This window comes from Balaenoptera physalus (genome assembly GCF_965194825.1).
Source record: "Balaenoptera physalus genome assembly, chromosome: 2".
NCBI classification, from domain to species: Eukaryota; Metazoa; Chordata; class Mammalia; order Artiodactyla; family Balaenopteridae; genus Balaenoptera; species Balaenoptera physalus.
Window position 1 is genome coordinate 142954100 of NC_138883.1, and position 25050 is coordinate 142979149.

Here is a 25050-nt window from a genome sequence, read left to right on the forward strand (position 1 = left end):
CAGATGACAAGTAGAGTATATCCTATTGCTCTAAGCTAAAACCAAAGAATCGTGCCAAGAATGTAATACGTTAGCATTCTCTGTGGAGTAATCAAATATACCATATGAGTTTTCAGTATAAGATCAGGACAAATTTTTAAGTTTTAAGCCTTTAAATATAACTTACTTCAGGTTTAAATATGTTTCTGAATAAGCTTAACCTATAAGTTAACTTGATTAGTCTATAAAACGTAAGCCAAATGTCTAATAACCATACATTGAACATAATTAAGTTCCTGCACTGACTGCTAGGTGTGGCCAGACGATACAGTGTAGGTGAGAAGATAGAACACGGAAGCAAATTCTGTAACACAGGCAGAAGATGTAAAATTTTAGTGGCGCCCTGGGGCTGGGCAATACTGAGAATCCCCAGAAGCACTAAAATTAAAAATTAAGAACACTCATAAAGACAGCATTTCTTTCAGGCCCACAGAACAGAATCCAAGTTAGTGATTTAAAACTCTGTTTAGTGCACATATAGACTATTTGGGTAAGCTTGCTAAAATGCAAGTTCATGGGCCCAAACTACACAGATTTTGGTTCAGAAGCTGTGAGAATGGGCCTGATCTACATTTTTTAACAATCAGCTCAGAGGACTTTACTGCAGATGGTCTCTTAAGAGAGACTTGGACTAGGCTGTAGCTTCGTCATGATCTAACACGCCTACTAAAGACAGGCAGTGCGAACAGAACACTAGGAGACAGGTGTGGAGAGACGAAAAGGTGTGGCTCTACAATCAGCACATCAGAAGGAGGGAGAGAAGCTTCTGATTCATAGTTTGGTTTCCCTGGGATGCTCATATTGGGAACTTGACCATTCAGATCACTTAAAAAGTGACAATTCTATTACAGATAAAAAACGAAGTTTGACACAGCAATCTGGTATAGTATGTTGAAGCATCTCTTTATCATTAAGGCACCAATCACTCTGGGTTTAATAAATAAGGCCAGTTTTCCATTTAAGTAGTAAGTCTGACCTGTCCCTGGAACAGACTCAACTTATGGCTACCTTGTGGAACTGCCTGAGTGGGGAGCAGACACCCCACATAATATCCTCTCAGACTGGGACAGAAAGAAAGCCTCGTGGAGGAGGTGGCACCTGAGTTAGCCACTGAAGGACAATGACGAGGATGATAATAATAAGAGCCACCGTGACTGTTCTCTTATTATGTGCCAGGCACTTACATGGATGATCTCAGGTCATCCCCACAGCAACCCCATGAGGCTGGGGCTATTATCACCCCCAAGATCACACGCTAGGAAGTTTGAAGCAGAACTCCGGCCTGTGTGCCTTCAGAATGTCCAACTTGCTTCACCTGGAGGAGTTTAGACACTCAGGAATGAGGATGAAGGGGATGCCCCAGTGTAAAGACAGGAGGAGAAGGAAGAGGGGGAGGGTACAGCAGGGGCAGAGAATGGTGTAGTCTGGCTGGAGCTCAGGATGGGAGGAAGGGGAGATGAGGCTGGATTGAAGGTGTCTGTGAGTTATCTGGCTTGATGCAGGGAATAGAAGGTTTTGGTTAGAGAAGTGACATGATTATAGCTAAGCTTTAGAGAGATTGTTCTTGCAGCAGTGTGAGATGGATTGAAAGGAGAAAGCCTAAAGGCAGGGAGACCAAGTGGAAAAACCACTGTAATAGTCCAGGCAAGAAGGAAGGAAGTAGGGTATTAATTGCCAGTGAGGACAGAAAAGAGGCGGCAGATCTGGGATACCCTGCAGGGAGAACGAACACAACCCGGCTACTGAATGGGTGTGAGGGGTATGGGAATGAGAGTAATTAAAGACAACTAACTCCTGGTTTAGAGTTTAGGTAACTAGAAGGATGGTGGTGGCAATAACTGATATGTTAGCATCAAGCTAATGTATAACCAAAATATCCACGGCTGGATTTTCACTACTGGATAAAAAATATCATATGATACAACTATAAATAAAGGGATAAAAATAAAAAGGAACGAGTTGTGACTGGATATCTAGAAACAGAGGAAACTCATATCAGTTCCACAGGGCATGGAACAGCCATGACCAAGGCTGTGTCTGTGTTCCAAGAAACCTCGAAGTCTCGGAGCCACTGAGGGCTGACCTCCTAGTGTAATGGAGACCATGTTCCCTCTCCCCACTGCCACGCCTGACGAATCTAAAATAACTCCTAGCACAGCCTTGATTTGCTGAATAGAGGCAGAGGCAGGGGGTAGATCCCTTAACCAGAGTGTGTCCTTTAAGAAGCCTCTGGCTTCAGCCTCCCCATTCTGGGCCCTCCTGTCATCTGGGTAACACTCTTGTCCCGCTTTAGATCTGGGATGCTTTTGCCATCCCCCTCTTCCTCCTATCCGTGCAGTCAAGCTTCTTTCAGGGTTACTTGCATTTTAAACATTAAACGAAATTGAGTTATTTGTAGTGAGGTGGATGGACCTAGAGTCTGTCATACAGAGTGAAGTAAGTCAGAAAGAGAAAAACAAATACCGTATGCTAACACATATACATGGAATCTAAGAAAAAAAAAAAAGGTCATGAAGAACCTAGGGGCAAGACAGGAATAAAGACACAGACTTACTAGAGAAGGGACTTGAGGATACGGGGAGCGGGAAGGGTAAGCTGTGACAAAGTGAGAGAGTGGCATGGACATATATACACTACCAAACGTAAAACAGATAGCTAGTGGGAAGCAGCCGCATAGCACAGGGAGATCAGCTCTCGGTGCTTTGTGACCACCTAGAGGGGTGGGATAGGGAGGGTGGGAGGGAGGGAGACGCAAGAGGGAAGAGCTATGGGAACATATGTATATGTATAACTGATTCACTTTGTTATAAAGCAGAAACTAACACACCATTGTAAAGCAATTATACTCCAATAAAGATGTTAAAAAAAAACAAACAAAAAAACTTTAACTGCGCTGGTCAAAGGTGTTGCCTCTGGCAAGGTCACTGAGGTGGGAGGCAGGCCTCTTTCCCTGGGGAGGAGCTCAGGGCTGTAGTTCTCAAAGCTGGTGACACTCAGCATCTACCACTCTGGGTGCAAAGATGACAACCCTCATGCCCTCTTCTGCCCGTAGCTCTAGGCTGCCCCCTGAAAGGACAGGGACCACCACAGCCCCCTCCTCCACTCGCTGGTGAGGAGTGGAGGGGAGATAGGGACAGTCCTAGGCTATGCGACAGGGCAACGGGGCAAGTGTCACAGAGTGCCCTCATGCTTACCCATTGGGGGGTGTGTGTGTGGGTGTGGGTGTGTGCCTGTGAAATGGTAATTAAACTGCACATGCTGCCAGGGAAATGATCAATATTTCTCTTTATAAATTCTGGATAATTAAACAAGAAGAGAGGAATTATAAAAATCTTGTTTGGATGTATAAAAGTTTATTTCTAGCATTTACATCAACTGCTTACCATGGATGCCTAATTGCCGTGCAACTCAATAACCATTATGAAAATTACTAACTACGTATCAGTCTAATGGCTTTGTTTTCTTGGGACACAAACCTCTGCTCATGAATGTATCATAGTTTATTGTTTATGTAGTTAAGCTGTGAGCAGATGCTCCCTTATCATCTGGTCATTAAAAAAATAAATAAATAATGGGAACATTAACTGAGGTTACATCATTATGCTCAGGAAAGATTCCCAGGGAAAGAGCAGTTATTGCCTCTGCTATGGAGCCTAATTCTGGGCTTCAATTATATTTTCCCATCACTTTTTAAATCTTTACTTTATTTGGTTGGTCCAATAATAAGAAATACCTTTTGGAAAGCTAGTTGATATTTTTAAAGTCCAAAAGGAAAGAAAATGAAAAACTTTAATGAATGACAGGGGGAAAAGTACATGAAACTATTTAAAATAGCTCCCACCAACAAATATAATTCTCCAGAAATAATTCCTATCCTTGGAGACTTGAATAATATTTTAAACACACTGGCTTTCCCATGTAAACACATCCATATTTGGATGTGTTTCTGAGTTCTGCTATACTTGCAAGGCAACTTTGCAGAAGCAGGCACACAGTTCAGACATTCAAGCTGGAGGTCGGCCCACCTTCCACGGTTGAGAGATATTGGGGCCCAACGGTTTCTAACTGCTGATGTGAAAAGGAGTAACCCAGGAATTCTGCTCCAGGATTGCTTTCTTTCTGCTTTTTGTATTGCTCTGTCTACTAGGATCAACACTGACATTCTTCTGCTTTTCTTATTCATCCTCACTCACTCCTTCTGACATTTCTCACCTCTTCCCTCAGAGGCTACATCACTCTTGGCATAAATACTTCACTCAATTAATCACTTTCTTTAGTTTTTTTTTTTTTTTCTCTCTGCATGCAGGCCTCAAGATCTTGTTACCTATGATTTCCTTGTTCTCTCTAGGCCTTTGGCCCTTTCTAGAGAAGCGTAAACTTTAAACAGAGGGTGACACGAATGAAGGAATGGCAGAGGCAGAAATGCAGCTCTTTTTTGGGGGTTCCAGGTTAAAGCCTATCAGTCTGGTTCCCTCCCAATCTGGGGAGACTAAGCGCTTGCTGCACTTTGTTTAGGCTTATACATGCCTATAGTCTACCTACAACCCTACCTATACGGAAGCTAAACTACTCCATCTTCCCGTATATCCTACCTCTCTAAGTGGTGAGCAGAGGACCCATATCCAATTCCAACGTAACTGCCAGCTTTACTCTCATATCCCCATGTGTGGAAACATAGCTAGACGGTCCTAACCAATTCTAAAAGAGCTCATACTTGACAAACTGTTCGGGTAAATGTGGCATCCCTGAATTTCACCAAGGGAACAAATGCAGCATTATTACAACAATACAGGGATTATTAAATCCCATCCCTACTATATGCAAGGAAATAAGACCCGGAATATTCTCCTCAGAAGGAAAAGAGACTATTTAGGGTTTAAACTACCTAAAAAGTAAAGAAAACTAGAAAAGCTAGCATTATCTTGGGCAAAGATTTATTTATTCCCATTTCAAGACCAAACACACAGCCCTATTTATGGACAAGAGTCAATGTGCATAAGGAATGGATAGTTCAGGACCATTGTTCCTACTAGATTATAAGTCCCAGAAAGGCAGGCTTGGTCTGTGTCTTAGTGAACCAGACTTGGTTCACGTGCAGGTTAGATTCAGCAACTAGAGTGTGCTCTGTACGCACAAGCCACTGAGTAATTTCTCCACACTCTCCGTCACTGAGGACTCCTCTGTGCCAGGCACTGTGCGGAAGGTAAGACCATAAGACGCTGACTGTAAGAAATCTCCTGGGAGCAGAAGGAGAGAAGCACATCCGCGAGAAAGGCAGTCAAGTGACACAGGTGCCGAGATGGCCATCTATAGGTAGGAGCTTTGGGATGTTAGGAGGACATGGGGAGTTCTGGGCTGGCAAAGGGAGGAAGGTCAAGGATGGCTCCACAGACGTGGGGACAAAGCTGAGGGCCCTGGTCAGGTGAGGCAGGAGTCAGTTAAGAGAGGAGGAGATGGGAAGAGGATGGAACATTAATAGAAACTGAAGTAGTTCACTCACTTGGGGGGAGGGGCTGGTGAGTGAGGAGAGAAGGGAGAGAGGTGGGCAAGGGCCAGATCCTAGAGTTCGCGTCATTCCAAACTGAGAGATTTGGACTCTCTCTGGGAGGTGAGGGGGTGGCACTGAGATTTTAAGCAGGAGAGGAATATGATCAGATGTGGGTTCACTCTGGAAGCAGACAGCATGAATCTTTTCCCCACTCCTGGTCCCCCCTGGCCTCTCTCCACTCCTTTACTCACTCTGGCCCCAGGGAGGTGGAACGATGACCTGCAGCAAAGAGGGGAACAAGTGAGCGGGGGTGCCGCCTCCACTCTGGCTCCCGCTCCTCCTGGCCAGGGGCGCGCCTTCCCTCGGAGAGCAGCCTCCCTGCCGGCCCTGCCCTGCAGTCTGACCTCGGTGCTCCTGTGGGGGGCGGGGGCGGGGGAGGGGCGCCCTGGGCCAGTGCTGCCGGCCACTGGGGGCGTCAGTCTCCCTCTGGGGTTCAGTCTTAACAGCCACGGACCCACAGAGAGAAGTCACTTCCTCTTGTCAGGAAGAAAGGTGGTGTTTACCTCCACCCGTCACTTCTACTTTTATTTCTCAGTTTGTCCAGATTCTGGATGGGAAAAAAGGACTTTCAGAGAACCCAACATAAAACTGGATTGGGAGGACATAAGACTGGAAATAAGGAGACCAGTTAGCAAGTTGTTATGAGTCCCTATAAAAATGATGAGGGCCTGAAAATGGAAGAGTGTGGAGTAGAGGAAGCTGGAGGGTCAAGAGATGCCAAGAAGAGAGAATTTGCAGAGGAAGAGGCAGCAGAGAAGCTCCATTCTTATTTCATCATGAGCACACACACATCTCCCCTGCCAAGAGGTTTTCCCTGAGGACGACGAATCGGGGAAATGCACTTGTGGTTTAAGCTTTTCTCTCTCCCGGTTCCCATAGGACAGAATGAGAAGGCACAGATGCTGTTAGCATCAGGCCTGCACGTCTTACCCATGTATGAGGCAGGCCAGGCCGACTGGCCCCCTCCTCCATAGGGGTCCTGGGGCTTGGTGCTCAGAGCACTCGTGTGAAGAGCAGAGTCAGAATTGGTCCTAATGGGGGGAGGAGAGAGTCTGGCTGAAAATCCATTTTTCCTTAGTGAAAATGCAATGTTCTTTGCTGAAAATTACCAACAGGAGAGAAGGCAAGAATAACAGATTTGCAATCATCCATAAAATGCGGGGTCTGGACCTACCTGAAGTCCCTTAGATCAGTAACAGCCTCTGAGGATGGCCCACACCCAAAAGACTGTAATTTGTACTTGTATGATCTTTTCCTTTGAAGCTAATGGCATAATGATCTGGTTCAACAAGGCAGACCCTGGATTCACGGCTTCCTCCAAGAAACTTCCCAGTTTTCCTCGCAACTCAGAAGATCGCTGTGATCAGTATATTCTCTGTGGCTGCACTAGCTTTTCGCCATCTGAGAATAACTCCTCCTATACGAAGGATCACCTATAGCAGTGACTCTCAAACCCTTCCAGGGAGAATGCAAGGTCAAGACAACTTTCAAAATAACACTAATGTGTCCTTTGCCCTTTCACTCTCGCTCTCTCATGAGCACAGTAGTTTTCCAGCAGCCTCGTGACCTGTGATGTCACCGCAGGCTGAATGCACAAGCAGTGAATCGAGCTATCTTCAAGAGATTTGTAAAAGGTACAACAATGCCACTCTTCTCAGTAAATTTTTTTTGTTTCAGAAAATATAACTGTGCTTCTTAAAAAAAGATATTTATTGACATGTAATGAGTTTATTATTGTTATTTTGTTATTTCTAAATGCATTAATAAGTATCTTCTATATATCTCTCAATTTAATTTCCAATATCAATAGCGAAATACAAACAAATATACTCACACAAACAAACACTGTTTGAGGGCCTCAATGGCTTTTAAGATTGCAAAGGAGTCTTAAGACAAACATTTTGGGAACCGTTGAACTATAGCAAATCTCTGGAATTCTCCCAGACAGCTCCAATTTATATTTAGCTTCGACTCCAAGAGATATTATTTACTTATCTCATCCAAGGGTCAAACTGTCTGCCATAAAAAGAACTTGTGAGAGACTTGAAATTAATCTAAAATGCTTCTTTGTGGGCTGTTCCAGGTGATAGCCTCCTGTGGCCACTAAGCCATGTGGCTTGACTGTGCACCATGGCTGTGTTGTGTTCAGACAAGGGAGAGGCGGTTCAGAACCTGCATGAAAAACAGGAAGAGTGTGGACTCTGGGATCAGAGAGCCCTGGGTTCAGATTCTAGCTCCTTTACAGATTCAAAAAGACTCAGGAGAATATCAATCAAATGCAGAGAGACAACTGGGAAAATCTGAATACAGACTGGGTATTAAATAATGTTAGAAATTACTGTTAATTTTGTTAAGTGTAATAATGGCATCGTGGTTTTGTTTTTTTAAAAAAGGTTCCTATCAGGCTTATACTGCTAGATATATTTACAGGTGAAATACTTTATCTGGCCGGTGGTGGGATGGGAGTGTGGAGGACAGTGGGGTAGAAATAGAAGCTGAAGGATGGGCACACGGAATTCTTATAACTATTTTCCTTTCCAACTCTTTTCTGTATATGTTAAAATTTTGCACTAATTTTTTTTTTTTTTTAAATCCCAGTTCCATCACATATTAGCTAAGTGGCCTTGGACAAGTCGTTTATAACCTCTTAGAACAGAAAATACTACTCATTCTTGTAGAATGTTATCAGGATCGAAAAAAATGACCTATGTAGAACACTTACCACTGGGGTCCAGCTCAAAGTGATCATTTAATAGCTAATGTATATTGAATACTTACGATTCCCAAGTTCCTTATGTATCTTATTTAATCCTCACAACCACCCCTTGATGTTGGTACTGTTATCTCCCTTTTCCAGATGAGTAAACTGAGGCATAGGGAAGCTACCTAACTTGCTCAAGGTCACAGAGTAAGAGAGGCAGACTCTGTTATCCACTCAGACCTCATGTTCTCACACTGCTGTAGTGTCCTGAGCAGACGTTCACTACCTGGTGGGAGATTTGGGTTCCTTTTTTTTTTATATATATACTTCATATAATTTTTATATACTTCACATAATTTTTTTTATATACTTCATATAATTTTTATATACTTTTTAAAAATATACTTCATTTTATATACTTCATATACACTTCATATAAACACAACTGATATAAACGTACTCTGGCAAATGGATGATATATTAGAAAACATCAGGACAATCAAGGTGACTGGCTTAAAGTTTATTTCTACTAGAAAACAAGCCATGTACCTGTTAAGTGCAGATGTTAGCCTGAACCCAGGGTGCTTCTCTTCCTTCCAAGGAGGCTGCTGCCTTTAAAAACCAGAATAACATACAAAGAAAAAGAAGTTCAATCCACAGGGAGCAAAGGAGAACCTCCGGCCTGGGTTTGAGAACTGGCTCCTCTATTAACCCAGCTGCACGGCTGACCTCTCCAGTTCCTGTGATTTCTGATTTCCATGATAAAAACTATCACAAATCCATGGGAACAGGAGGAGCAAATGAGATAGCTGGGCACATAACAAGGTTTTTGTTTTGTTTTTTTTTTAAAGGTCAAACAAGCACCTTTGAATGCCTTTTGAAATGTTTCAAATCTATGACCAGTTCCTCTCTGGGGATGTGAGGTCTTACTCCAGATGTGTGAAAAACTACCCCTTGTCACATACCCCGAGTGCGTGGAGTGTGCGCGTGCGGGTGCCTGGCCGGCCTGGAAGCAGAAATGCTGCAACCCCACACAGATGCCCATAAAGAGGAATATAACTGTTACAGTAGCCCAGTTTATGAAACTATGAATCTGACTAATCCTCACGCTCTGGAAAGCCTACGACAATTTTTCTTGAATACAAATTTTTAAACTCTCAATTTGGAGGTATCCTTTTATGATTTAAAATAAAATAATTGTCCTTGTCCTACAATCGTGGATCCCAAGATTCTTAAGCGCTGCTGAAAACCTACTTGAAGTAGGGGCCAGCTGTCACCCATCTTCATATCGACCTTTTCCAGGTCCTGACTACATTATCCACAGTAAGTGCTGCCAGCGTTTGCCCCGAGAATGGATGGAGAATAGATCTCAACCCAGAGAGCTAAATTTTCTCAATACGTACATTTCAAATGCCTCTTAAATCTGACTAGGTGATCTGAAAATGATACCACGCATCCATCGGATGTAACAATCTTTTCAGTTACTTTTATATTCTGTCACCCTCAGTATTCAAAAACACTCAACTTTTTGGTATATATTCTCTATATACAAAAATACTCAGAGAGACCCTAGGTCAAATCCACTATGCAAATTAGCTTTAGGAGCTTACTAAAGCCTTATGTTTCTTTCAGCAGCTTACCAAGACACGTTATATATTCAAATATAAGAATACAAAATCAGAGTATTATGTTGGCAATTGTGTTCCAAATGTGTTTCTATTTGGTCTTTAAAATGAAGATCTAGATTGATTTAAATAACTTAATTTTAGACTTTCATATAAGTCTATGATTATACATGGAAAGACTTAAGTTTTATAAGAGAAAACAAGAGTCTGTGCTTTAGATTAGAAATTTCTAAAACAACATTCAGGGTGGATACAATAAAGCGAAACCATCCAAAAATAGCACATGCCCATCACATCTTTGAAAATAAGGCTTGCTTACCTTGGCCAACTCTCATCCGGGGGCTGCGAGGCGTAATTAGCTCCAAATGTACTACCATCAAAGTAGAATTTTCAATAAAGGAAAAATATAATGAATGGAAAGTTGAAGCAGAACTAAGAGGCTGGAATCGTGGGGAGTTCAACAACTTTTCTGGTTCTTATCTTTATCTCTACACCCGACATCTCTTCCTCCATGGTTTGTCTTATCAACTTCCTCTGGAAAAATCTATTCTATCTTCTAACCAGTGCCATCTTTGCATGATTCACATGGGGTGTTTCTTATTTTTTTTCTGCTTGCCCAACATCTTTTACTTTCAAGAACTGCTTCCACCCCGACCCGAAACCTGGTAAGGCTGTCATTCTGTGTGGGCCTGCCTGCCACACAAAATGTACCCAGACCCAGTATTTCCAGTCAAGGTAACTTATCCCCCTGTGACTGGTTCAGGGATGGGCTCATGATACAAACAAGGGGGAAAAGGAGTGCCCTCAGCTGAGGTGGTGAGCCCGAGGACTACGTGGACCTGGCTTTCTCTCCCTGGAAGTCAATTCAGAGGTAGCACCTCACAGATACTGAATCTCGATGCTATTGTACAAACCCCTGGACCTAGCCCCTTGGGCTTCTAGTGACATAAGCCAATAAATTTCCTTTTTTCCAAGTTGAGGGTTTCTGTTTCTTATAACCAAAAGAGAGCGGCATTAGGTTTGTGGAGAAATGTGAACCTCCTTGGGTTGTCAGGGGCCCCGTTTTATAATTTCTGTATTCTTCACTTGGTCTAGCCTGCCTTAGAACATATTCCAGGTGAAATGGAAATATGGAAAAACAAATGTGATGCTACACTATACATGCTGAGCACAGTAGAGCCGTTTTGGTTAATTTAGTTAATTATACATATAGAATAGCCTTCTTAAAACATTTTATATCATATTATTCTCCTGCTAAAAAATCTTCAATGATTCTGTATAAAAGAAGCCATCATCAGCTAGGGCTCAGGAGGAAATGGGAGCCAACGGAGAAGGACCCTATCCTACAGACAGAATCTGGCATTAGCAAAACATGGGCACTAATGAACTCTTTATGAAATATTTCCTTTGCCAGAAGCATTAAGATCACAAGGTTCACTTCCTGTGTATTAGTTTTGTCATGTCTAGTTACCTTCATTCTTAATCTGAATCTTAGTCAAGGCAATAAAACAGAGATATTTTCAAAAGACAGACCAGACATTTCTTCAACACCAAATATCAGGCTTAATGTATGCAAAGTACAGATGAGAACAGACTGCAGAAGGAGACAGAAGAGGAAAAGGTGATAAAGAAATAAGGCCCTCTGAGAGGAAGCACATCAGTATCTCAGTTGGCAGAGCCATTAGGGAGAAGGCATTGAGCCTTTCTCTTTCCTGCAGAGTTTGATGAATCTCTGTCCAGAAAAGATAAATTTCAGAAGCAGAAGTTTACCACTTCCCTCAGGACATTGCCACCCTTAAAGTCCTTAAGTCCACTTATCTGGAACCTGTAATACAAATTAGAATGCAGTGGTGTAATAGTAGTGCAATGATCAAACATCGATTATTTCAATGTTGAGGTATAAGTCAGCATTTTAGCCTTTCTGATGTATATTAACAACACGGAAATGTAGTAAATTCCTGAAATTTTAATATGAGTAGGCTGAGGCATCAAAAGTTAAAAGATGTGACCTCTGAGCTCTCCCAATTCTCACCATTCACATCTCACTTAATGGATATTCAAAAACCCAACAATTGTTAGCACCAAGAGAACCACTAATGTTAGTAACCACTAATGTCAATAGCTTACAGCTAAATTCAACAGAAGAAAACCTAGAAAAGGTTTATTTGTTCTTCTGAAGATTTCAGAAAACTTTGTTCAGGTGGCTTTAATTACTCTACAACACTAATATGTCCTAAAGAACATCCTAAAGACAGAAAAAATACCCCTATTTGTAAACTTGAATTTACCATTTAATTCAACAAACATTTCTAGAGTGCTTGCTAGTTGCCAGCAAACAAACAGAACAGCAGCAGAGGTGGCAGGGTTTTTAACAAGCCAGATCAGCTCCTCACCCAGTACCACGTTAGTTAAACCTAAGTCAAAAAACAGTCCCACAGGGACTTCCCTGGCAGTCCAGTTGTTGAGACTTCGCCTTCCGGCGCAGGGGGTGCAGGTTCGATCCCTGGTTGGGGAGCTGGGATCCCACATGCCTCGCGGCCAAGGAGCCAAGGCATGGAATGGAGGCAGTATTGTAGCAAATTCAATGAAGACTTTAAAAAAGGTCCACATTTAAAAAAAAAATCCAAAAACAAACAATCCCACATTATAATGGGCCTTTTTATTTATCCCCCTGTGCACTCCTTTTCTGGCTCCTCCTCTTCTGCCTTCAACCCTGATGGTCCAGAGTTTCTGTGGCCTCACAGCCTCTCAGCCCTCATCTGCTTACACTGCTCTCAAAAGGACAGGATGGGGAGAAGGGTCTCACAGAGTGAGAGCAGGGCGAGAGGCTGGAGACTCCGGGCACAGCCACTTTGGGAAGAGTGTCCTGCCTTCCATGCTCATCTTGGTCGGTCCCACCCATGCCTTTGGCTCCATCCATCATCCATAGTCCAGTAACTCATAAATCCATGCCTCCAGCTCCCAACAGTTCTCATGAACTTCAAGCCCAGATTTCCAACGGCCTACTCAGCTTCTCTACCAAAAGTACCTCAAATTCTACCTAAACCCCACTCATCATCTTGCCTCTCGCCTGCTAGTCTTGTTAGGAGTCCATCGTATGTAACGGAGGGTGCCATCCACCCAGGTGCTCCAGGTGGAAATGTCAGTCATCCCGGGCTCTTCCCTCTCCCCAAGTCCCTGCAGTTCTGTAGCGGAAAATCCTTCCCCTCGCGTTCCTGCCTCAGTCTATCGACAAGGGGACTCCTGCTCCTTCTCAGCTCGGGGAGTGTTAGAGGGAAAGTTCTCACTCACTCTTTCCCAAAGGAAGGGGAGTAGCCCTTCTGTTGATATGACAGGACATCTGCTGGCCCATTTCCCCGTGGGTGGGGTCACTGAGTCTCAGAAGCTCCAAACAAGTCCGACCCTGTCTCTTTCTTGTGCTGCCTGCTCGTGGCTGGTGAGCACAGCCAGGTTCTTCTTTCGGCTTCCTGTTCCCATGCGGTAAGGGCACCTGGGGCAGGGCTCAGGAACTGCCTTCTTGAGCAGCCTGGGGGCGACCATGTTCTCTCTTGCCCTCTGCAACTCCGTGCTCTTCCAGGCACAGAGTTTGTGGGGCAGGTTCACGATGGTCCACGCAGCCGGTGGGGTATGTGAACTCCAGGTCTGGTGGGTTAATAGAACCCATCCACCCACCAAGACAAGTACCAGGGTCAGATTTAACATATAAAACTGATCACAATTTGGTTCCTTCCTAACTTCTCAACCATGTCTTCACCATCGCTCAACTTCCTCTTGTCCTTTTACCTCCAACTATGTCCTGCCAGACTACATCTAAAAGTCAAACATGAAGGGAGGTACATGAGTGAGATCTTTTTTGAATCCCTGTGTGTATGAAGATGTCTTCCTGTTTACCTCAGCACGCGAGTGACAAATAGGCGGCATGTGGGATTTTGAAGTCTGACTACTTTCCCCTTAAAACTCTAAAAACTAGCATTTCCTTATCCTCTGAGATGGAAATCCTTAATGGGTGTTAGGTAAAAACTAGGTTTTGTGATCAAGTAAGTTTTGGAAACCCTGGATTAAAGACAAGAAGTTTCTTACCTGCCAGGCTTCTCAGAGCCCTAATATAAACTGTGAAGCTTCAAGAAGATACAGAGAGCCCGACATTTCTCAAATATAATAGGCAGTGCATTTCAAAGAAACGGTGTTCTATAAACCGACGTCCTAAAATTTTCATCTCATTGTATGAAAAGAATCAAAGCAAGGCCTATTCCAAAGAGGAAAAGCCATTCCTAGCTTTGGCGGGTCTTAAGGCATCTCTTCATGACTGTTCACCCTAGTTTTCTGGACACAATATACTCTCAAACCTTGTTGGGAATGTAAATCAGAAAATTTCTAAACGTTTGTTTTTCTTTCTTCCTAAAAACACATCTCTTTTAGAGGAAGGCGCTTCTTATGATTCTTCAGTGTGTCCCCCTTTTCTTCAATGTATTACCCACAGGTCTGAGATAATATTATATTTGCTGTAAATTTATGTTAATAGTTCAGAAATTCAATAGGATGGTGTTTGGGATACATGCTTGCTGCCTTTGAGGAGTGAGAAGGGCTGCTGAAGACACGAGCAGCTGCAGGAAGGTAGGAGAGCCTCTCCTCCGAGTTCTCAGGCCCAAGCCCCCAGCTGGGGACCAGGCAGCACCTCTCTGCTGCCCTGAGTGCAGCCCCGGGCCAGATCTCAGGTGGGCAGTGCCCTGGTCTCTGCTTGTGGCAGCCCCCATGCCAACAGCAGAGCCCAGAGCCCACTGTGCCAGCCTTCCCTGCGATGATGGCCGCCCAATGCCCACCGCGGGAGGAATGCCCTTGTGCCAGATCTCCGCTGCTTGTGGATGCCCACACTGTTAACAATGTTCATTTGAGATCATAGGACTGAACCCTTCTCTAAGCCAGTGTGCGCGTTCTAAAATAACACCCAAGCCAAGAAACAGCCGGAAGAAGAAAATTCTGAATACATTTCTTCTCTTTGTTCTAGCAAAGATTCAAACCGGTGTTAATACTTCCGAATAATAAAACTTCATTAAGGAGGTAATAGACCTCCTTAATGTGAGAAAGGCAACCATTTTAAGCAAATTACTGCAAAATCAAATGAATGCAGGCCAGGAAAGGAAAGATGGAATTGCAGCCCTCTTCTCCATCTTCTCCTGAATATATTCATATCTTCGACATAAAATCATCCCACTTTTATATTTTACTAGGAGCTCAAGGTCCCTTGATTCTTCAAAAGTGACTCGCTGTTTATTCATGGGCAGGCCTACGCTAAAGAATTCTTTTGAGTCAGCAGATGTCAGTCCCAGGACCCCCGTTAGGTGCTTCGGAGAGACATCTCATGGTCTGTGAATCAGACTTGTACTGTCTGATGAACAACTTTAATTCATCTGTATATTTATTTGGTTCTTGCTTCTCCTGCCCTTAGGAGTTGATCTGCTTTGCTGCTGCCCTCATGAGTTGACCCGTATACACAGTCAAGTTCTAACCTATGACTTATTACCTGAAAAGAGATAGAGTCACCTGAACACACAGTGAAGTCTTCCCTCCGGCACTGTGCACAAGCTGTTCCCTCCGCCTGAAACATCTCCTCCTGGCTGTCTTCCTCCCTGCGTATCACAACCACCTGAAATTATTTTCCTTTAATAATTTTTTCTTTTTTCTTTTTTTTTTTTTTACCTGTTTGTTGTCTGTCATCTCCCACAGGACTGTAAACTCAAGAAGGCAGGGACACGTCTGTCTCATTTACCTCTGAGTCCCCAGTGCTTAGAACAGTACCTTGTACAGAGAAGGGGCTCTGTGAATACCTGTTAAATAAATAAACATGCTATCCCCTCACTTGTTACCCATCCTTCAAGCCTCAGATTTTCCTCTGGGATGCCTTCTCTGTCTCCCCAAGACTGGTGCAGGCTGTGCACCTCTGAGCTTGCACAGCCCCTAAGCTGCATCACCTGCAGCTCGCCACACTGTGCTGATACTGTTCGCTTGCCCAGCTGCCTCTCCCACTGAACTACAAGCAACTTGAGGGCAGGGACTACGTTATGCTTCCCATGATATCTATAGTGTCTAAACGGTGCCTAACACTAACTGTTGTTAACTGAATGAACATTTTTCTTTGTTGCTTTTCTTCAATCTCCTCCTCTTCTAGATAGTCCTCTAGTTTAAAAAGCTGTGAGTACATGCATATATTTAGACTATACTTGCTGCAAAAAGGATTTGAGATAGCTATAAATATATCTATATGTATTATAATATTTAGAGAGAACACCTACAAGGGAAAGAGGGAATTGAGAAATTAGAAAAAGATATAATGTTAGTTACATCAAGCAAAGAAACACTCTTTTACTTGAAAATTCCAAGCAATTTAGACAATGGTTCCAGGTACTACTCCACCGGCACATGTGTGAATTAGCTGAAGTACTGCCTCAATTCTCCTTTCCTTTTGCATTCTATGTAAAAGTTATTACACATTCCAGAAAGGAATTTGAGGGGTATTGGTGGTTAAATGGTAGAATTCTCACCTCCCAGAAAGAAACTGGAAAAAATCAGTTATCAACTTCATTTTGCCTGATAATGATCACATAATATACAAAATTAGATGTCAAGGTATCTCAGTGGACCAAATGTGGTGTGTCCCTGGGGGTGGAAGAGAGGAGAAGTAAACATTCATTGGGGTCATTACCCTCGCCTCACATTGACAGAAAACTGCAAGAAGCCCGAGGGCAAGAGAAGCAGTGGTTTCCTCTGTGCATCCCCCCCCCCACCAACCGCCACCGCAATTCCTCCCAGCGGGTCTCTCTTGAGTGTGGTCCTGGGGATCACTGAGCGCTGTAGTGAGGGAGGGGCTCAGGCTGGGGGGTCAGCTTGACCTGGGCTGAATCTGGGCCCCTCCAACCTCAGCAGTGGAATTTTGGGCAAGTTACTCTGACACTCAGTTTCCTCACTGGAAAATGGGGGTTAAATAAAGTAAACTGCTCAGTAAGTATTGAGGACTAAATGACATATGAATTGCCCAGCACAGTGTCTGGCATGGGTAGGTGCTCAGTAAACATAATCGCCCTCCCCCCACTTCCTGGTTTCTAGGCTGGTGAAGCCAACTCTACCATCACTGCCAGGAATCCAGCTCTGCAGTAAGACTTACCCCGCCTTTCTCGTCTTCCTCCACCCCTGCGGGTGAGAAGAGTGAAGTGAGAACGCAGGCCCTCCTCCCACAAAATCCAGCTCAGGTCTGTCTCCAAAAGCCCTGAGCACAATGCTGGACCCAACGCAGCACACCCAACTCTGGCCTCATAAATAAAACTGTCAGATGAATTCACAATCTCCTTTTCTTTCTTCCTACTTCATAGCATAGGGTTTGGTGTGAGTGAATATCACTACGTAAGGTTTTCCTAAATACCAGCTTTATATTTTAGATGTCATCTACTGAGTTTGAAACTCCATAAATAGAAAATCATATAAAATTTCTTCTGTAAGTTCTAGCAGCAGGTCAGTGGGTCAACAGAAATAAAAACAAATCACCTATCTGTCTGTTTGTTTTAGCTAGACAGATTAAATCTATCTAACCTGATTCAAAGTCACGTTTAATTCTGACTTTGCTGATTTCTGAAGAAAATGCTGAGAAGGCCTTGCAATGGGGCTGAAATACATGTTGTTTATGTTCAGTTACTTCATTAAACTGAACTTTATTGACACTTTCATAAAGTAAACATCTACAATGATCCTTCCAATTTTTACCTGTGGAGATGTTTCTGGTTTCCAACTCACTCATTTTTATTGCCTCCGTTCATCAGATAAAATGAAGATTTTGAGGCCAAAGGGGAATGACAGGGAAGATACATCCTGAAAACCTTTCAAAACTTATCCTCTCCTCAGACAATGGAAAAGGATATTTGTCGTCCCGGCTTATCCCCAGACCGTCGGTGGAGGGGGTGGAAGCGGGTCCGGGACGGCCTCTCCACCAGCCCGTGGTGGCGGGTTCCGCGCACACTGTCAGCTGGGTGGAACGCCGGCTGCAGAGACAAGGAAGAAGAGTTGGCCTGTGACCGTGACATTGCCACTCACCCTCAAGAACACCAAGTGATCACAACAACAGATGACAAGGCTGACTTTATAATTTTACTGGTGTCTATGACTGTGCCTTGAGTCAAGGTAAATAAAATGCAGCACATGGAGCTGTTTCTACATCATTACAGAATAATTTAAAATAGTCTTTAGTGTGTGAAGATGAAAGCTGAAAGAATGATATGTTAAAAGTTGTCACAATTTGGAGACTATGGATTCATACATCAAATCCCAGGAACTAGGAGATAAGCATGAAATGTAAAAGAGGTATACTTAAGACAGAAACGAACTGAGTACCTACAGCGTGCAGTGTGCAGAAACATAGATGTGGCATCCAGAAATAAAACGGGATACCTACTGGGGACTGGGGACTACTTGCTCTATACGGTGTCTTTTTATATTTTTGATTGACTCGACAATGTTTAAAAATTCACGTTTGGGGCTTCTAGTGAAAAATCTGAACATCTTGGCCACACTGGTCCCAAATTCCCACTTGGCAATGGGGACTGAAATTGAGAGTAGCTGCTCTCTGCAGGTGGGACACCAGACCACTCAAATGACTTCTTACGTTAGACATCTGAGTTTGTGACCCCTGAGTCAAGGAGAGAAAAAAGAATACTACCTGAATACAAGTGGGAAACACACAACTCTTTATCAACTCATTATACCCCAAATGGCACAAATGAAAATACAAACAGATTCAAGATAAATCCATGGTCAATAAATACAAAGTCCTTTATTAAGGGAGGCTTGGGTGACATTCTTAACATTTTTGAGTTTGGCATCATAAAAGGCAACCTTTTTTTTTTTCTTTTAACATCTTTATTGGAGTATAATTGCTTTACAGTGTTGTGTTAGTTTCTGCTGCATTACAAAGTGAATCAGCTATATGCATACGTATATCCCCATATGCCCTTCCTCTTGCGTCTCCCTCCCATCCTCTTTATCCCACCCCTCTAGGTGGTCGCAAGCAAAAACCAAATCCTAGGCTGGACCATTCTACCTCACATAATGGGGCAATGTGTATACAATATTATGCCAGAGATGTTTGTGAAATACATGAAAACAGATTTTCTTTTATGTAAATTGAATCATATGTCAAATACCTAGCTTACCATGAAAGGAATCCTTTGACGGAGTATGTCTTTCTGGGGGAGCTTCTTTTAGTTAAGAATTGGTCGCTAATTTTTCTTTGTTAAACACACAGATTTTCTCATATTGGATTTGGGAATGACTCCTATTTCTCCCGAGTGGACTGATAAAATGTCTGGACTAGTTTAGTTGAACAGTTCTGTCAGCAAAGGGTCCCAGGTCCCAGCCTGTCTCAGTTCTTCTCTGTTTTTACAATCCAAATCTATTAACTCCTAAAATAAAAGAGATCTTACTGAGGAACAACCTCTGGTACTGGAAGAAAAATATCCATTGTGATAGGTAAGATGGATGTTGATCTCAGACAAGAGAGCACACTAATCTAGGGAGTGATAAATTGAAACACCTTTGTTAATGAAGAGGATGAATACCCACGGCACACTTTATCAGGACCTGCTTACGCAATAGATGTAATTTTAAGAGACAGATTACTTTGTTCCAGGATAAAAGAAAAGGGAGGACTCTCTGGTAATAAAATCACACGAATGTTAACTGTACTTGAAAACAACATTTTCATCTAGGAGTCTTAGAGCACAACTACTGCCAGACTGAGCTCCCAGAGGCCAGCCTACAGAAGGGGCATTGAGGGTCTTTAGAAGGGGATCCAAGGGGACTTCCCTGGTGGTGCAGTGGTTAAGACTCAGTGCTTCCACTGCAGGGGAACTGAGATCCTGCATGCCGCACGGCGTGGCCAAAATAATAAAATTAAAAATTAAAAATAAAGGGGGGGGGGGAATCCAAAAAGCAGAAAGCTCTTGGAATGTCTTCTGGACTTCCTATTACACATATATTTTCTATTTACACTTGCCTCTTTTGCCTTAACCCCTGCTGGCCCAGATCCTCTATTATTACTTGGACTCAGTGTGTGTGTGTGTGGAGGGGGGAAATCTCTGGCCACATTTGATATTTTCTTCTCTTCCTCACCGTGGTACAAGTTCAACTCTCTGCCCCTGTAGTAGTTGATCTTCTTCCAAACTATATTTGACTTTAGCCCTCTCAACTCACAGGGCCTTGCCCATCAAATGAATTAGAGCAGTTCAGTCCAGGAAGCTGGAACTGGAGGAGGTTTCACAGTGAAGGAGTCTGTTAAACACTATGGTGTTTGGTAGTTGGCCTAAGTCTCTGGCTCCCAAAAAGCTAGGGACAAACAGACACACAGTTCTCCTGTTCCCACCAACTTCCAATCTCGTCCTTGATAAGAGCTAAAATTCTGTTATTTAAAAATGTGTTTCTTAAGCTAACTTTAATACAAAAAAGAAATAAAACCCTACCACCCTGAAGGCCAAGTACTTCATTTTTTCTGTTCCTTGTCAAGTTTTATCCATAGTTTTTACATGGTGGCACCCATAGCACATTTATTTTTTGTGATCTATTTTCCGTACTTAACATTTTGTAAACAATCTTCCATATATTATGTAATCCTTACAGTTATTAATTCAATAAGCGAACAGTATTTCGTTTCCAACGTTCAAAGGGCCAAAACTCCATTATACAGTTCAAAGAACTTGTGGTTTGGAATCAAAGAAAACAGTCTCAGTCCAGAATCTTCCACTTACTAACAAGTTACTTCGTCTTCCTTATCTGTAAAGTGGAAATGATCATCTGATAACTTCCTCACAGGCTTGTTGAGAAAACGAAATTAGATTATGTGTGTGAAAGCTGCCTTATCCCAAGGATACTGGGTGTTACAGACTGAATTGTGTCCCCCAGAATTTGTGCATTAAAGCCCTAATCCCCAATGTGACTGTATTTGGAGATGGGGCCTTTAAGGAAGTAATTAAGGTTAAATGAGGTCATAAGGTAGGATCTAATCCATAGGACTGGTGTCCTTTTAAGAAGAGGAAGAGACGCCAGGAGGACACGCACACTGATGAAAGGCCATGTGAGGACAAAGCAAGAAGGCAGCCATCTGCAAGCCAGGAAGAGAGTCCTCAATAGAAACCAACACTACCAACACCTTGATTTTGAACTCTGCAGCCTCCAGAACTATGAAAAAATAAATTTCTGTTGTTTAAGCCACCCAGTCTGTGGTATTCTATTAGGGAAGGTCAAGCAGGCCAATACACTGGGCATCAGAAGGAGGATGGGTATCCAGGTGGTGGGACACTGGAGAGCATCTTGTTAAAGGTGAGGCCACCCTGCAGAGCCCTTCTGTGGACAGCAGGAGTGACATCATCGTTAGGGGCATCCCCCAGCATTCTGAGCCTCCCACACCCATCTGCTGCCCATGCCATGTCACCTCTGAAAGCTGCAATCTGGGATGAATGCCTGAAAAGAATGTTGGCAGGGTCTTGTGACTTGCTTTAATCAATGGATCATGAGCACACGTGATATACATCTTGTCCAAACAGAAACTCTCACACCCTTCCTTCTGCCATGAGAATGCCATGTCCCAAAGAGCGGATGCTGCTTCAACCTCAGTTGCAGAAGGGGAAGATACAGGGAGGAGAGCACAGCAGGGAATATGAGTGAAAAACAAAGGTCTGCTGAAAGTCCCAGAGTTTTTGAATTGGTTGGTACTGTAGCAAAGCTGACTGATATGGCAGTGATGGCAGAGAGACTGCAGTGAGATGGAGAGTCCTGCTTTTCATGAAGAGCAACAAGGGAAGTGTAAAGTCAAAAGATCCTGCAAATTGGTGCCTACGTGTTTTGAGGAGGGCCTCAGGCTCAGGTTCTGACAAGCACCACCCTATCTGAAAACGTGGGACCCAGACACTAAGTAGAGAAGAGAGGACTCCTGCGCACCCGTATACAAAAGCTCCTCCACACTGATTATCTGGGATCCGGTGCTGGACTACCCATAGGTAGACCGAGCACATTCTTAGGATACAAGCAAGAAAAGGGCAACACAGAAGAGGAAGGCTCTATTGAGAGACTGTCCAATAACATTCAAAGTATTCATTGTGGGAAAAATCAAAATTTAGCTGGATTTCCTTATCTTTTTGTTTGTTCTGGATGGCTTAATAGTTTTTATTCTGAAATACATAGGGATGGGAGGTCCAATAACCTCTTCAAGGCCCGGGCCAGCATTGGTCTTACTGCAGGGTCCCAGGCACTGGAAAGCGGATGGGAATGGCACATGGGGAGCGGCAGTGTCCTTGCTGGCTGCCTGAGATAATGCAGGGGTGAGGTTTAGCACCAGGAGGCTCAATAGGAACCTGAGCAGTGAAGGGGTGGCCAGAGAATTCTGTTTCACATTGTGACTGAATTGCCAGGGGCTGAGCATGGAGAGGAATGACCGAGTGGTAACCCAAGGCAGGGGAAAGGTGGATTCTGGGCTTAGGTCCCCAAATCTGAGAGAGGGTAGACTAGGTGGAGTACAGACCAAACACCAAGGTTCCATTAACCTCAACAGTGAAGGACAATGAGGCCGGGGTGGGAGGGTACAGGTGCTTCCTGAGTTGGCAAGTAGCTAGCCATAGGCAATTCTTACTTAGTTTCTGTGGCTGGGCTTTGAGGGGAGGAGGCGAATTCAAAGCGGTTCAAGGTACTTCTGGGAATTGAATGTCCACTTGCAGAGAGCCCCCGTCTCAGGCTCTCCCCGCTTTGCAGGATTGCATGCTCCTGATTGTTTCTGAAAATACCTCTACGTGGATGGCAAATTGGTTCAGGTTTCCAGGTATCAGGGTGGCTGATAGGGCGGGGGTGACATGGCTAATGCTGATAGCAGAACTATTTCCGAGATGAAACAGGACACGTGAATCCTCCAAAAGAAGCAGCGTTGTGGATTTGCAGGGCAACGGCAGACAGGACCACACTCTCAGAGCACTCCCCCCAAGGACCGAGACCTCACGCAGGTGTCTTTACGTGTAGCACCATCTGCAGTCACCTCACATCACCTGTGAAAGCTGCAGCCTGGGGTGAATGGCTGAACGTGGCAGCTGGATTTCCTTACCTTTCCTGGGGGGAAGATTACTTCCTCTAATTAGACACTATTGATCTATCAATGTGACCTACATTTGCATTGATTCTTTTAGCAGACGTACTGCATCGCTGGCAGATCATTAACTTTGTGGCTAATTAGAAACCCCAGATCTTTCTTACATGACTAATAAACCACAAGCAGATTCCTACTACTAAGCCCATGTTTAGTCATGAAATGAGCTGAAGTTTGAGAATTGGAGAGTTGCTTATTGCCAACTCAAGGAGACTGTCATTATTAAAGGTATATACGCTATAGCATATTCTTTATACGTGAATGACCAAGCCACACTTCTTTCTTGCAGCAAAATCAATTCTCGCTTACAGCTGTATTTCTATACGATGTTATTAAAAGCAGGAGAAATGTAATTTGCTACTTCTCTCAAGTGAAATATAGATTTCTAAATGCTAGTAGGATGACCAAGTACATTCCTGCATTGTAAGAAGTTCTACTGAGTTTTAAAAAATATATTTAAAACATTTGAGAAGACAGAGATTAAGCATATTAATGGTTCCTTTGAAAAGTCTTGATCCAGAATATCATAACCTCAGTATCTATACAAGGGGATGCCCAATCACTGTTCTCAAACAGAAGCAATTCTACATAAGACAACTCTCAGTAGCTTCATTTGTAGACATTATGATAACTAAAGCGCAAGAAAAAAAAAATTCCTGTCAGAGCAACAGATATTTTTCTGGAATACCACTGTCAATACTAGAAATACGTACTGACAGGAGTTGCACTGGATGTGATGATACCATTATTTTACGGTATAAGGACAATGTGCTAGCCTGAACCAGGGGTCATTTACGTGACAACTTCACCCATCTCAGCAGCAAACCAGGAAGCAAAGAGAGTCTCTAAGCAACAAAAACAGAACCCTCCAGGAGAGCACTTGGAAGGGAGCCCCTCAGGTTCTCCATTACCCTTTACCTGAGCCTAATAAACTGGACCACCTGGCTTTTCAGCCCAGAGCAGGTGAAAATAAGGTGGGGATGAGCAACACAAGGGAACAGGGGCTGCTGGCTTATCAGAGTGATAAGCAAAAGGACTGCTGACCATAATGGAATCCAGCTCCGTGCTTTCCTTCTACAGATGAGAAACCAGGACCCAGAGAGATGAAGTGATTTTTCTCACGGTCACACAGCCTGGCAACTGGAACTTGGGATTCTGAGCCTCCTGCAGGGTTCTCTTCACCTCACCATTTTGTCTCCTTTGCTCAGTCGCCCACATAAAATCAGTTATTTTCGAGATTGTAAGTGGATTTTTGCTGACATATACAGAAAAAATAAAAAATATTTTTCCAGAAATGTTCCAGACAAAATTTTATTATGTTCTCATAAATCTACTGACGACCCAAGATTCAATTAAAGGGTAAGAGCCCTGCTAAGGTATCTGGCTATCTTGCAGTATAAACAGCATACCTACCTTTTAAACTGCATCCAACAGTCTCATCTGGGGTAGGTGTCCGACAATATTTTATAAAGGTTAGCTACAAGTCCCAAGGCTATTTATTGACCTTCCCACGCTTCCTCCTATAGAATTAAAATGCTACCTCAATCCTTCTAAATTCCTCTATATATTTGAGCTCCCATCTGCTTCCCTCCTCCCCAGTAGAGCAAGAGGTGGAACAGGAGACTGGGTAGAAGTTCAACAAATCATAAAGGCACTACTAGACATGGTGTGTTAATGCTTGGCTCTGAGGTCACCCTCGCACTCACTAATTTGCTCTACAGGACCTCCAGCCCGCCCACAATGCTGTTCAGCTCTTCCTTCGTTCATGAAAGACTGACCCCTGGTTCTGAATACATTTCTCTGGGGAGAAGAGTGGAGACTTTAAAAGGGCAGGAAGGCAGATTCCCTGAGTTTGCAGCGCTTCTTATTTATATGCAGGCTATAGTTAATGGACGATGTTATAGGTCCCCTCTTTTAAAAAGAGTGAGTCTAGGGCTTCCCTGGTGGCGCAGTGGTTGAGAATCTGCCTGCC

General features: G+C 43.5%; 1 protein-coding gene across 7 annotated transcripts in view; it reads right to left on the minus strand.

Annotated features, from left to right (window-relative positions):
• The window catches only part of CRTC3 (CREB regulated transcription coactivator 3), a 126524-nt gene that overhangs the window by 24572 nt on the left and 76902 nt on the right, over positions 1-25050 (minus strand). For all 7 annotated transcript variants that reach the window (XM_082448692.1, XM_082448691.1, XM_082448689.1 and 4 more), the window contains 4 exons: positions 17821-17940; positions 10233-10294; positions 8838-8900; positions 6518-6618 (listed from right to left, as the gene is read on the minus strand). In XM_082448692.1, the coding sequence (XP_082304818.1) occupies positions 6518-6618; positions 8838-8900; positions 10233-10294; positions 17821-17940 (346 nt within the window). The remainder of the gene's footprint in view (positions 1-6517; positions 6619-8837; positions 8901-10232; positions 10295-17820; positions 17941-25050) is intronic.